The sequence below is a fragment of the Nymphalis io genome, chromosome 1 (genome assembly GCF_905147045.1).
Source record: "Nymphalis io chromosome 1, ilAglIoxx1.1, whole genome shotgun sequence".
In the NCBI taxonomy this organism is placed as follows: domain Eukaryota; kingdom Metazoa; phylum Arthropoda; class Insecta; order Lepidoptera; family Nymphalidae; genus Nymphalis; species Nymphalis io.
Genome location: NC_065888.1, coordinates 12,832,502 through 12,846,533, shown reverse-complemented (window position 1 = coordinate 12,846,533; position 14,032 = coordinate 12,832,502). Strand labels below are relative to the sequence as shown.

General features: G+C 31.7%; 1 protein-coding gene across 3 annotated transcripts in view; it reads left to right on the top strand.

The window, feature by feature from the left end:
* The first annotated feature begins 1,399 nt into the window (after positions 1–1,399).
* Positions 1,400–14,032, top strand: part of LOC126770200 (neurogenic protein big brain) — a 70,744-nt gene continuing 58,111 nt past the window's right edge. For all 3 annotated transcript variants that reach the window (XM_050489472.1, XM_050489464.1, XM_050489480.1), the window contains exons 1-2: positions 1,400–1,877; positions 9,480–9,606. In XM_050489472.1, coding sequence (XP_050345429.1) covers positions 1,544–1,877; positions 9,480–9,606 — 461 coding nt within the window. In that variant the 5' untranslated portion in view covers positions 1,400–1,543. The remainder of the gene's footprint in view (positions 1,878–9,479; positions 9,607–14,032) is intronic.

The window sequence follows — 14,032 nt, the reverse complement described above, 5'->3', positions numbered from 1 at the left end:
AAGTTTCATTAGATAAGAAGTTTTATTTTTTTTTAAATATCGTTATTACTATATTAAGAGGCATTACAATATTTCAATATATCTTTAATTACTAGAATAATAATAATCGCACTTATGTAATAAATACAAAACTTAACGTGTGTTGTGAATATTCGTTATTTCTTCACGCTTTATCACAGTTAAAATATGATATAATTAACATATTTCGCCTTTTATCCCGTTTAACTGTATGGTAGATGATGGCGCGGGCGTAGCCGCGGGCCAAGCGATAGTCTTAAATATTTTACTGATTTGAAATAATAATAAAAAATCTTTAGTATTTTTTATGTCAATTTTTAGTTTATTCTTAATGACTTCATACTCACTGGCAGCGAAAGTTCTCGATACGAACTACCTAAATTTATTGGTTCTCCAGCAATGACAGTTTTAGTATAATTTTCAGCCGATCCCTTGTGGAAGCCCGTCTGGGCAGGTACCACCTACTCATCAGATACTCCAAGTTCGTCAAACAGCAAAACTTAGTGTTGTTACGTTCCGGTTATAAATGTGAGTGAGCCAGTGTAACTACGGGCACAAGGGCTATAACATCTTCATTCCCAAGATTACTGCCGCATTGGCGATGTATACGATGGTAAATATTTATACAGCGCCAATGTCTTCGGGCAGTGGTGAACAGTTACCTTTTGTGCTTCTGCTGTTACCTGTTTATAAAAACATATATTTTGGTCATGGTTTCATGAAGTTATATATTATATAAAATAGTAATATAAATATAACGAACCATAACAGTTAGTGTAATAATTAATACATGGTTGGTATTTTATAAAATTAAAAGAATAACGACGAGCCGGTTGGCGTGGTTGGTAGATACTTGCCTTTTCACGCCGAAGGTTGTGGGTTCGATTCCCATCCAGGACAGACATTTGTGTGCATGAACATGTCTGTTTGTCCTGAGTCTGGGTGTAATTTTCTATATAAGTATGTATTTACAAAAGAAAAGTAGTATATGTAATATATCAGTTGTCTGGTTTCCATAGCACAAGCTTTTTACAAGCTTAATTTGGGATCAGATGACCGTGTGTGAAAAATGTCCCAGGATATTATTATTATTATAAAATACAGTCAGTTTCACTGAATCCGTGTTAACAATATAAAATTCACGCGATTTTGACCATAAGCATAAATTTTTAAAATAGGTCAATGCAATAATTAAAAAAGATAAAAATTCATACGATAATGGGATATACAATTAAAGGCTATTGTAATAGTGGAGCGGCAAGTTGGTGATTTTATTACACCCTCGCTGAAATGCACGTCCCGGGGCGGGGGCGTAACAAGTGGCGGCCGCCGAACATGTGCCCCCGCTCCATTCAGTCTTCACTCATTCACTTGCCGCGACGAACCACTCCGAGCCGGTTCTCTGTAGTGCGTGGGTGTTCGTTCGCTTCGATCTAGCGCGCGAAATACGTAAATGTTAAGTCAATAGTTTGTAGTCGATGTAATGTCGAAAAATTGATTACTTAAATTTCATAATTCTTAAAAAATGGGCGAACAAACTTTCAACATAGATGATAATAACTTAGAACAGCATATAGTAACTTTATTCGAAAAGTTAGAGTGCTTACGAAAGGATGCGAATTCGAACAGTGATAATGTGTTGGCCGGTAGAGTTCCAGCTAGGCTTGAAGTGCGGACACTCTCGTTATGGAAGGCTGTTGTGGCTGAATGTGCGGCGTCTTTCCTCTATGTTTTTATTGTGTGCGGAGCGGCGGGCGGAGCGGGAGTTGGCGCGTCCGCCTCAGCTGTTCTCCTCGCCACTGCACTCGCTTCCGGTTGTGCTATAGCCACACTAACTTTATGCTTTGCTCACATATCTGGTAAGGTTCATTTTATTATTTTGTTGTAATATTTATTAAATTGGAAGTATTTATTCATAACCTTCGAAAGACAATTTTAACGCATTCTTTTTTAATTTATTTAAATGCTCTGTAAGTCTACACAAAAATCTTTTGTTATATTATGTCATTGTTATAAATTTATTTTAGACGAGGGTATTTTATCCAAACGAAAAAGCACAAACGTGCGCTCTACCTGCTGTTTTAGCCATTATGTATCGTCTATCATTATTTATATTTAACTTTAACAGATAATAATGTAATATATTATTAATGTCGATGTAATATCTATAAGTTCTTTCAAGATTTTATGTTGTACATTTACAAGCTTAAATATTATTTTCTGGTTAATTAATATTATTCATAGCTAAATAATATAATAAAAATCGTATATTATTTAAATATCATATTATTTAACTTTTACATAAACATACATCCTGAGACTGCTTTATGTATAGCCATATATATTATATTAATATTATATGATCCAGTTCTCTACAGTTTGGTACAAGCAGATGTTCGTCATTACTTTAACTTTTTTTTTCCGCCGATGTTAAGACATTACGGCATCCAGCGTTTATTTCAACCTTCTTATCGAAACATATTCTAAAATAATTAAGATAGAAAAACAAATATATCTCTTATACTTTAATCGTATATATAAATTATATTATTCATAAAATCAGTTTGTCGTACATGTGTTATATTAAATGCCGTATTAAAAAAAATATAAGATTTGAATACTAATTTTATTGTCAATTTACGCTCCTCAAATTTTCTTGACGTTGTCTTAAAATAATTGTAAAGAGTACTGTAATTATCCTATTACAAGGCAAAATTTATTAAAATGTGTCCAGCCTTTCGATATCGATTAAGTAGCATGAAACACAAACATTTGCATTTACGATGAAAGATGATACACTCTCGACCCATGAAAATGCTAATGTATGTTAAATTAATATACTACAAACATTTTATATTATGTCCACACGTGTACGCCCTTCACCCTTTAATCCCTCATCATAATTTTATAATAGCGGTCATGGATAGCGGCAACAATAACATTTTAAATTATATCATGTGGACAATGACGCGTGTCCGGACGCTCGCGTCTTTACAATCGAGCGTAATTCTCCATGCAAGCGAGTTGGCAGCAATAAATCTTGAAATAAAAATAATATACCTCGGTCGTCAACGTCGCCCTAAATTTCATTTTTCACTAATGTCCACTTCCCTATTTTATTTAAACACAACTTATCGTGGTTACAACGAAAAATCAATAATATAGACAGTTGTTCATTATAATATAAATTTTATGATACAATAAAACCAGAAGAATTTTTAAAAACCTATTAATAAAACTTTATAAACTAATTGTAATTTTGCCATAACAGGTATTAATTAATACAGTAAACCTTATTAAAAATAGATTTTTTTTCGAGAATAAACGTATGAGGGAAGGTAAGAAAAGAAAATTAAGTTTTATAAAGTTCCTTTGGAATAGGAAGTTTTACGACAGTTTTCAATATAATATTATTTTAAAAACTTTTTATTACAACACCCATGGGTTAGAAGCGAATCAGAATTTAATCAAAAGTTAAGAATTAAACTTTATGCTTCCCATAAATGTAATTAAAATTGTTATAAGTATAAGAATATTAGAATATTCACACTTCTGTCTGGAATTTTAACTAAAAACCAAGCAGTAGATTCTGACTTGGTTCTCGCTAAATAACGCGCTTGGAAATCCAAGCAAGCACCAATAAGTTTTCATGTACTTAATTTGTGTTTATATTTCACCTTGTCTTCAGCGTTGAAGAAAACATCGTGAGAAAATCTGCACCTGTCGAATGATATTCTGTCTTATTTTTTACGTTCTGGGGCAAAGTGGAGAGGCCTATGAAATAAAGGGCAATGATATTGACTGTTACTTAATGAAATCTTAAAACGTACCTATAACATACGGTAAATAATTAAAATGGTATGTATACATTACATAGGATACTTATGTATTCATTATATAGCCAATTTCGTTATTAAATATCCTCTAATGTTTTCCAGATATAATCTGTCTGTTTATATTCCTTTGATTATTTAATTAAGTTTATTTTTACAATGTTCACCTTAATGAAATCAAATTCGCAATATTGATTCGTTAAATTCTACTGGTTTACGAGATTAATTAAATATATATTTCAATATAAATGATTATATAAAGACCTATTTATGTGTGCTATATTATATTTAGATAATAAAAAAGATTTTAATTTAATATCCGTTTGTTGTCATGTACGATATACAACTTTAATTGTATATTATGATTAAAACATCTTGAGATTCTAGTCAGTTTTTCTCGGTAGAATTTACATTTCAAATATCATTTGTATATGTATTTTATCTTATAAAATGACGATATAAACGTACTTTTAAGAGTCAAAACATTTGAATAAAAATACATAATGATTTGTTTTTTTGCAATGGCAACATAAGCTACGTCAGACGTAGCGAATTTATTATAATTCAACTAAACAAGATATCTTTGTCCTTTAACTAAAGAAATTATTTGTAAGTAAGAAATACACTAACGGCCTTCCTTAAAAACTTTGTTTATGGGAAGTTTAATTACACACTGACTTGTCTCCTTCTGACAAGATTGATTTGATATTTGAAAGGAAATGACTGTATTGTTTGATTAATTACCTAAGCAACATTAATCGGTTAAGTCGTATAATGAGAAGTCGCACTGCGGAGTAGAGCGGAGTTCGTCATAAATGCGTTGAGTACGTTGCTAGTGCGGCGTCTTCAACCGAGTATCTACGAGTTATTAAGACGGTCTCGGTACCTAAACAAAGCTTAATACTACTTGAATAATACTTTGAAATTATATATCTAGAATGTCTTTTGTAATTGTAGTACAGTTCTCTGTTTACTTAACAGAAAATTCTATTTAAATGAATGCTGTGTGTAGAAATTTATTTGATATTTAGACTTAATAAATTTGGCCTTGTAAAACTGTTATAAAAGACGAACTACCTTTTAATTGTGAACATATTATGTAGAAATTCAAAAATTTTCTTTAATATAGAAGTGTTAGACTCGCATATAGATTGTCAAAAATCCACCATTTCTTTGTACAGAAATACCGCATACTGTCATGCTAACTTATCTTTTTATAATAATACTGCACTTTAGTTATATTGTGCGTAATACTAGTTTTTTAACTTTTATTTCGACGGGCCGTTGGCGTGGTTGGTAGTTACTTGCCTTTCACGCTGATGGTTGTGGGTTCGATGCTCACCCAGAACAGACATTTGTGTGTATAAACATATCTGTTTGTCCTGAGTCTGGGTGTAATTATCTATATAAGTATGTATTTACAAAAGAAAAGTAGTATATGTAGTATATCAATTGTCTGGTTTCCATCGTACAAGCTCGGCTTAGCTTGGGATCAGATGGCCATGTGTGAAAAATGCCCCAGGATATTATATATATTTAACTGTATATAAATACTAGAATCGCCAAGCAAAGTCAATCACGGGATACCCGGAATTTATAATCAAAGATTAGGAATAAATAAATATGCAGTAAATCAATATGCAATAAAAACAAAGTATCGTTAGCAAAATATTATATTTTTTAATAAAAAAAACAAAGCAATATTATATACGCCACGCACTCACAAAGGAGTAAAGAGCGGCGGCGGAGAAGTGGCATGCCGAGCATACGAATTCTTCTTATGCCCAACGTGTGTCAAAAGATGTTTCACTTGAAAGCATTGATTAAAAAAATAACCAAATCCACTAAAAAGAGAAAAATAATTCAATTTCGTGCCCATAAAGGACAAAAGGGACGATATCTTGGTTCCTGTAACAGGCAGCTCATTGACGGTATTGTAGTAATTGTTTATATATTCTTTTGAGCGCCATTGTTTTTTTTTTTAAAGAATAGGGAGGCGGACGAGCATATGGGCCACCTGATGGTAAGTGGTCACCAAACGCCCTTAGACATTGGCATTGTAAGAAATGTTAACCATCGCTTACATCACCAATGCGTCACCAACCTTGGGAACTAAGATGTTATGTCCCTTGTGCCTGTAATTACACTGGCTCACTCACCCTTCAAACTGGAACACAACAATACCAAATACTGCTGTTTTGCGGTAGAATATCTGATGAGTGGGTGGTACCTACACAGACGAGCTTGCACAAAGCTCTACCACCAGTCTTGTCTATGGTGATCATTTAATACAAGGTGGTCTACTCATTTGCCTAATTAAAATAAAAAAAAAATATATAAAACGATAAAAGCGTCGTATAGGTCACATTTTTATTAAATCTTCTTCATACATCGTGCTGTAAGGTAAACAATGATGCTTTGTAGGTAAAAATAAATAATACGCATTAATACAACTTGTCAGATTCAAAATCCCTCTTGATAAGTGGCGGGTTGAGCTATTGTATTCACGTCATTTAAACTTACTCACCACAATTCACGACTAACTTTTATTTATCTAGAGTTCGAGTTATATTTAGTTTATTTCTAAAATGTTCTCTGTTATTACAAATTATAAAAAATTCCAACTTTGTATTTCTTTTTAATTAGAAGGTCCTTTCTTTCTTCTGTTTCTTTCCTCTACCTTAGGGTTGCCTGGAAGTCGCTGTTGTAGCCATGATGCTGCTTCATCAAGATTTTTCTTGTCATATAATTTATGGCTATGTTTATTGATGTGTAATTAGGAGTATTTGTTTTTGTCACTTTGTAGTAAAATGTACCTATATTGTCCACTTGCATTGTCAATAAGCTGTCTTAGCAGGTCCTTCGTTGTTATAAAATTATTGCCTAAACGAAACGAAACAAAAAATGAAAGATACTGTTAATGCAAAAGAGTTAAATTGGTACGTGAAAATGTAGTTATTACTAAAATTAAAGAACGTCGTATATAACTGTATTTTTTTATTTATAAATCTAATGAGGTTAAGTTATTCTTAAGTTTCCATGGAAATGGTAGAGGTAAAAATATGTAAATTATGTTAAAACATACGGAATTATTAAGATTTTATGCTCTGCTCTAAAGTACGCATAATTTTAGATACAACCTTTTGCACTGTTACGCAATGCTATTTTAGTTGGGCATTAGAATAACTACAATGAGCAAATTTTTTAGTTTTATTTAACAATATCCATTTACTCTGCTTATACCTCTTTAAAAAAGTAAGGTTGATCTAGATCCACCAAAATGTCACTATTTTATTATATACCATTGGCTTATTTAGATAAAAATAAAATATAATTGATTGATAATTTCCCGCTGAGGAGAGATAAGGGTGCCAGCACTTACATTAACAATTGGGACAACATGATAATTTTATCGTGGCATTAAGTTTTTAACTTAATACAGCCTTCTTCCGTAATCGATACATGGAAACAATGACACGCATAGGTTTTATTTTTTACATCTGAATTGTAACATTATGCATTCGTAGTTGAACGTTCTCTTTGTATCCCAGGAGATTGGTTTTTGTGTGTGGTAATTTTGCTTTATGTTTTATCGCACTGCAGTATGGAGAATTTGCAATTTTTATGTCCCCGAGGCAAGACTTTATTTTTGTTTTCAGTTTGTTTTTTGAATACAACGATATAAATATGAACTCTATTAGGTAACTATACAACATATAACATATTTTATAAATACAAAAAAAACAGAATTAATAAAAAATAGGGCACTTTGGTGTTCGGTTCGGTCCAGAGGACATTATTATTATCTTGGTTATAGTGTCAATTAAAAAAATCATTTGCTCAATTTATACAATAACAAAGCCTAATATACATAATTATAAAAGATATTATGTAAAAGGATCTATAAATAATGTCTCAAAATAACAATATAATGTACACAATTTTGTTAAATATTGTTATTTCTAAAGATTTATCTCACAATTGTGCTTATAAAAAATTACATCTTGTTTAAATTTATACTTTCAACCTCAAACAGTTATGCAAATGACTCTGGACTTAGCGGTTAAGCTTATGATAAAAGCGTACACATTCAGTTGCAATTTGATGGTCTATTTCAGATTTGCCTTTAGTTGTATGAAATTTTATTATGTGTACTTTCAAAATGTGTGTAAAAATAGTATTTAAATGAGATTTTAATAATATATAGCTTATTTTACTGATATACATTTAATTATTACAAATTCTTATTTAATTAAAAAAAACAATTAATTATAAAAGTATTATGCTTGCTTATTGATTATTAAAAAACCGAAAGTTCGGAAAGAAAAATCTCAGATGAGTTAGGAACCCGCGAAAGGAATTTCGCGAGATGTATCTCGCGAAATTCCTTTCATTATAACCTTTTTCATTAAAACCTTTTATTATATAGAATAGGTAGGCGGACGGGCAAACGGGTCACCTAATGGTAATTGTAAGAAATATTACCATTCTTTCATCGTCAATGCGCCACCGACCTTGGGAAGTACGACGTGTCTCATTCACGTTTGAAACCCTAACACAACAATACTAAGTACAGCTGTTTTGCGGTAGAATATCTGATATATGGGTGGTACCTACCCAGACGAGCTTGCACATAGCCCTACCACCAAGAAAAGAGATTATATTCATTCCAAAAAAGTTGCTACCAATTAATATTTTTATTTTAAAACTCTCTGGTGGCTTCCGCTTCATTCCCAAAGTGCACCATCAACGTTTGTATGTCACAAAGTTGCCACAGTTACTCTGTAGAAGTAACTAAAATACTAAAGGTGAACCGTATTCACGTGAAATAATATTCTTACTTTTTTACTGCGAATGCTGCCGAGCTGATTATACTCGCCAATTTATTAACGTCCCACACATTTGCCATTGTGACTTAGCATTTATAGTAATACCGAGAAAAACTATTATTTATAAGTTCTGATGCGTTCTCATTTAAATGAATATTATATACTAATATAATAAATGTTGTGAGTTTGTGTATTTGCAAAAACCACGGCACCTATTTGAAAAACACTTCACCATTTGAAAGGTGCATTATTATTCCAGATGTACAGATAGGCATATATATACATATATGTTTTATGTATATACTATAAGATAGTGCATTAAATTAACTAAAATCATGATTATATTCGTCAACTAAGTCGGAATAAGTCGTGCACCGTTAACGTGCTGCCTGAATAATAATGAAAATATTGTATAGCTGTTTTGTAAATTGTGTAAATAAGTAAGATGTTCTTATCAATATTGGTTTGGTTTTATAAAATATAATACCTACATAAGATATTACATAAGTATAATAGTAAATAAAAAGTGGAAATAATATAATTTAATAAAATGGAAAGTTACAAAATCAGAAGACTAAGCGCTACTTCTCTCTTTCTCTCTCATAGTAGCGTAAAAAGCCACAAGGTTAAATAGGTCACAAAATATTACCAAGGCTCAATTAATTCTTCTCAAGCCTCAAAAACTACTTGATGTGTTGAAAAAAAGTATTGGTTGTCGAGCGAAATTAGCTTGTAGAGTTCTGCTGTTATGAAATTTTTAGTCTCGATATTTTTTAATTTGTTTTTTTTTTCGACTTAGGCGCGCATGTGAATCCTGCGGTCTCCGTAGCATTGTGCGTACGACGTCGAGTATCGCCGCTACGAACAGCGCTGTACGTGGCTGCACAGTGTGGAGGCGCCATAGCCGGCTCTGCTGCTATATACGGGTAAGTGTTTAATTTTTTTATTACCCTCGTATATGTTTTGACTGACATGATAATTTTTCCAATGTTTGTAAAATATATCGTAAAGTGAAAACTATATAGGTTGTCGTATGCAAAAAGTATTTAATTGTATTTAATAATAATAGTTAGATACATACGTCTATACGTTATTAAGAATAAGCTTAGTAACAAAACTATTTTTAACTATAGTTATGCACTTACTTTTATATTTAAAAAAACCAACTACATTATATAAAGATTGATAATCGTGAAGTTCTTGTTGTTCTTTTCTTCAACGACTAGCGAAGGTCAGCTCCTTATAATCCTTGGTCACCGCGAGGCGAAAGAACTCGGCAGCACACAGAATTCGCGATTCTCGTTCATTTTTGGCATGTTGCGTAGCTAACACTTTTTCCGGGACCAACACCTCTTCTTCTGGCAACCTTTCCCATAATAATGAGCTATAAAAGTTCATACCTTTCATGCCTAAGCACGAGGTTTAGATATGCAACAATAATAATTCTTAAATATATAATATATTTACGTAAGTAGTAAAGTTTCAATACAATGTTAAAAATTGACGAAATGTTTTTGTTAAACCGTTCATTTAATTAAAGATAGCTCAATAGAAAGTCATTTTTCAATCTGATATAAAAAAACGGCATCGATCAGATGGAAATAGCGGAATTGCATTTAAATCGAAGTTTTCAACTTAAATAATTTATCAGGATATTGGAGAATGGGCTGGTGTATACTGATGGGCTGTCCTAAGATATTAATGAAGCGCGTATTTACTGCGAAACTTTTATTTTATTTATTACATACCGCTATAAATTTACGTACAAATATGATTAAAAAAAATTAATAATATATAAAACCTTATTTTTTTAATTTATTATTATTAATTTTCTTTACCACTATCACCACCACTAAATTAATTTTGATAAAATTTTTTATGGGGCAAGCTAGAACCCCACGGGAAGGTAAATTACTTTTTGATATCTAACACCTGCCCTCCACTACACACACAGCTCACACGCGGTTGAATCCGCTGGCAAAAACTCATTACATAAGCGTCCATGCACTTATTACTAGTAATAATAACATAAATGGACAGACAGATAGTGTGAGTAAAAGCTAGGTTACATTTAAGTAGGGCGGGATAATTCTGTAGAAATTTTCAGCGTCATATTCAGTAACGGAAACTCTGATGTCTGCCTCTGCTCCCCCATTAGTTGGTTCTGCCTTCAAATCTTTAGTACATTTGTTATAGTAAGTAAATTTTATTTTTTTTATTTTTATTTTATTTAGGTTTATCAACAGTTGTTACAATATAAAACTTACAATAGATACAATTAAAATAAACAAACAAAATATCAAACGCAATTGTACAACTAATTATAGATAAACACTGCATGCTTATTTAAAAACTTATAGACTATGTGCTTACAATATTTAAAATGTAGCTATGTAAAATTTAAATATAATATAAAACAATAAAGAGAAAAAAATATAGGGAAAAAGAACAATCACCTTAAATAACGGAGACCTTACTTAATTAAAAAAAAAAACGAAAAAACTACACGATACAAAAAAATGAACTACTATTAATATTTGCTTAGGGTAGTTTAAGTATTTTTTTAATTTTTTTGCGAAATTGAATTAATGAGTCATTGTATACATCAAGTGCATTACTGAATTTATTATACAGGCCGGACAAACGTGAAACCGGCAAATATCGGGCTGAAACCATACGACGCCTTGGAACAGAAAAAACGTTCTCTATTCTCTTACGTGGATATCTGTACGGTACTCTCAACTTAAATTCGCTCAAAAGCTGTGGACAGTCTGTCTTGTCTCGGAGAATTTTATAGAAAAAGTCAGATCCAAGAAATCTCTGCGTTTGTCCAAATCCAACATGTTAAATCTACGCAATTTGTCTTCGTAACTTAAATTCCTGCTACTATCTCTTAGAGCAAAAACGAGATGCCACAAGAATCTTTTCTGTATTCGTTCTAACCGTAAGATATGACATGCATAGTGAGGTCGCCAGATGATGGAACAATATTCTGAGATACTCCGAACTAAACTATTGTATAAAGTAATTTTAGTACTGGCCTTTCGGAACTCTTTCGTGTTACGCAGCACAAATCCCATACCATTCTCGATGCCTTTCCTACAGTATTATCTAAAATACTGTAGGAAATACTGTAATTTGAATAATACTAATAATAAAAATACGGCTGTGAAGTTAGATACAAATAGAAAAACGACTTAAAACTATAATAAAAGTAGTTAGTTGTTAGTAGATAGATGTATATATTGTAAGTATTATTATATAAATAATTCTATATTTTATTTTTCTACGCATAACTTATATTTAAAAATTTAGGAAGTATTAAGTTGTCGTGAATACTTAATTAAGTTATAAACGGCCATTGTTTACGGCTGTACATAAAATATAAATAGAACTAACATTTTTGTTTAAACTCATTTTAAAGTAAATTAACACACTAAAATTGTGTATTCATGAGGGTTTTTGGATTTTTTTTTGGGTAAATATTTAAACATTTAATCAGAACAATTGCTTATTTCAAAGTCAAATGAGAGGATTTAGCGTAAACAAACTAATTTCGAGCAACGAGCTCTTCCCACAATCACCCTCGACAATTCTATTATTTTCCAACACAGTGATGAAATTAAAGTAGCACTTTGAGTATCCATACTAATATTATAAATACGAAAGTAATGGAAGTAGTTGTAGCACTGAGAATAATACTGGAACTAGTATTTTAAATGGGATATTTATTTTTGACATGTGAATTATTAATAAGCCCCTAGCTTTCTTGGCTGCTCTTCACGATCTTTAATAAAAATATCATGTTTTAAAAAAAAGCTTTCGTTTAATGATATCCATATGCCATTATAAATATAATGTACGTCTTCGTATGTCTACTAAATTGTATTGCTACCAAAATGTTTTCTTTCAAGATGGACCTGCGTGTATTAACTGCGTAAAGTTTTTGAATGAAAGCTTTTAAAAAGCTACAATGCTAACCTTCACTATGAATTGGTATCATAGATGTCGCATGATGTTTTCCGTTGCATCCGTCAAGATGTTTTACTACGACTGAGCATCAGATTAATGTTTTGTTTTTATAGAATAGGAAGGCGGACGAGCATATGGGCCACTGATGGTAAGTGGTCACCAACGCCCATAGACATTGGCATTGTATGAAATGTGGTTAACATTTCTTACAATCGCTTACATCACCAATGCGCCACCAACCTTCGGAACTAAGATGTTATGTCCCTTGTGCCTGTAATTACACTGGCTCACTGACCCTTCAAACCGGAACATAACAATACGAAGTACTGCTGTTTTGTGGTAGAATATCTGATGAGTGGTTGGTACCTACCCAGACGAGCTTGCACAAAGCTCTACCAACAGTACAAAGCTCTACCACCAGTAATGTACTCTAATTATAAATATATCGTTCTTAGACATATACCGTAACCTTATTCACTACCTAGCCACCTTTTTATATATCTTTTTTATAAGACAGATATAAAAAGAACCGGCATTTTTCAAGAACTACGAAGAATTTGGATTCGTTTTTCCATCCGTAACTAGCAAGACGTAATAATGACACTTTCTTCTAATTTTCCAAATAGCACTGGTACTATAATTCTGGAAATTATCAGCGTCTGTCTCATTACTTTTACCTAATAAAGAAGGTTTGACAAAGACACGAATCGAATCAATGGTTTTTTATCTATATAACTAGCTATCCACGCGATTTCACCTGCGTTAAACATTACTATTTCACTTACGCGTTTCGCATGGCGTTATTTATTATTTTGCAAAAAATTAGTTATCTAACTTAACCATATTTTATGGTAAATTTAAGGTTCCCAACCTTAAGATCCTGACATTAGCGTGTTCAAACGAATAACATACTCTTCGGCTTTATAATATTAGTAAATAGATATTAAATTGCCACGTGCATATTTATTCGTTATATTATATATATTTAATAATAAACTTTCTTACTTAAAAAAACGTAACCACTGCATATACATTTCGATTGAAAACATAATATGTAAACTATTCTGTAACTAGGTTCAATGGTTAGCCGTGAAAGCGCAACAGGGAGACAGAGTCACTTTTGTATTTATAACAAGCATAGATGTAAAACAAAACTACGAAAAACTTAAACGCTTATTATAAATATTCATACTAATAGATATAACAATAGAAATTCTCAAGTTGTCTCTATAAAAAATGACAATTACGTTTAATAACCCTAAATATGTAAAGGGTGAATGCTAAAACTTTAATTAAGTGGATTTATATGAAAATATTTTAGGCTGTAGGTCTAATTAAATTTGTGAGGACGGGAAAATTATCGTCCGCTCAAACGAGATG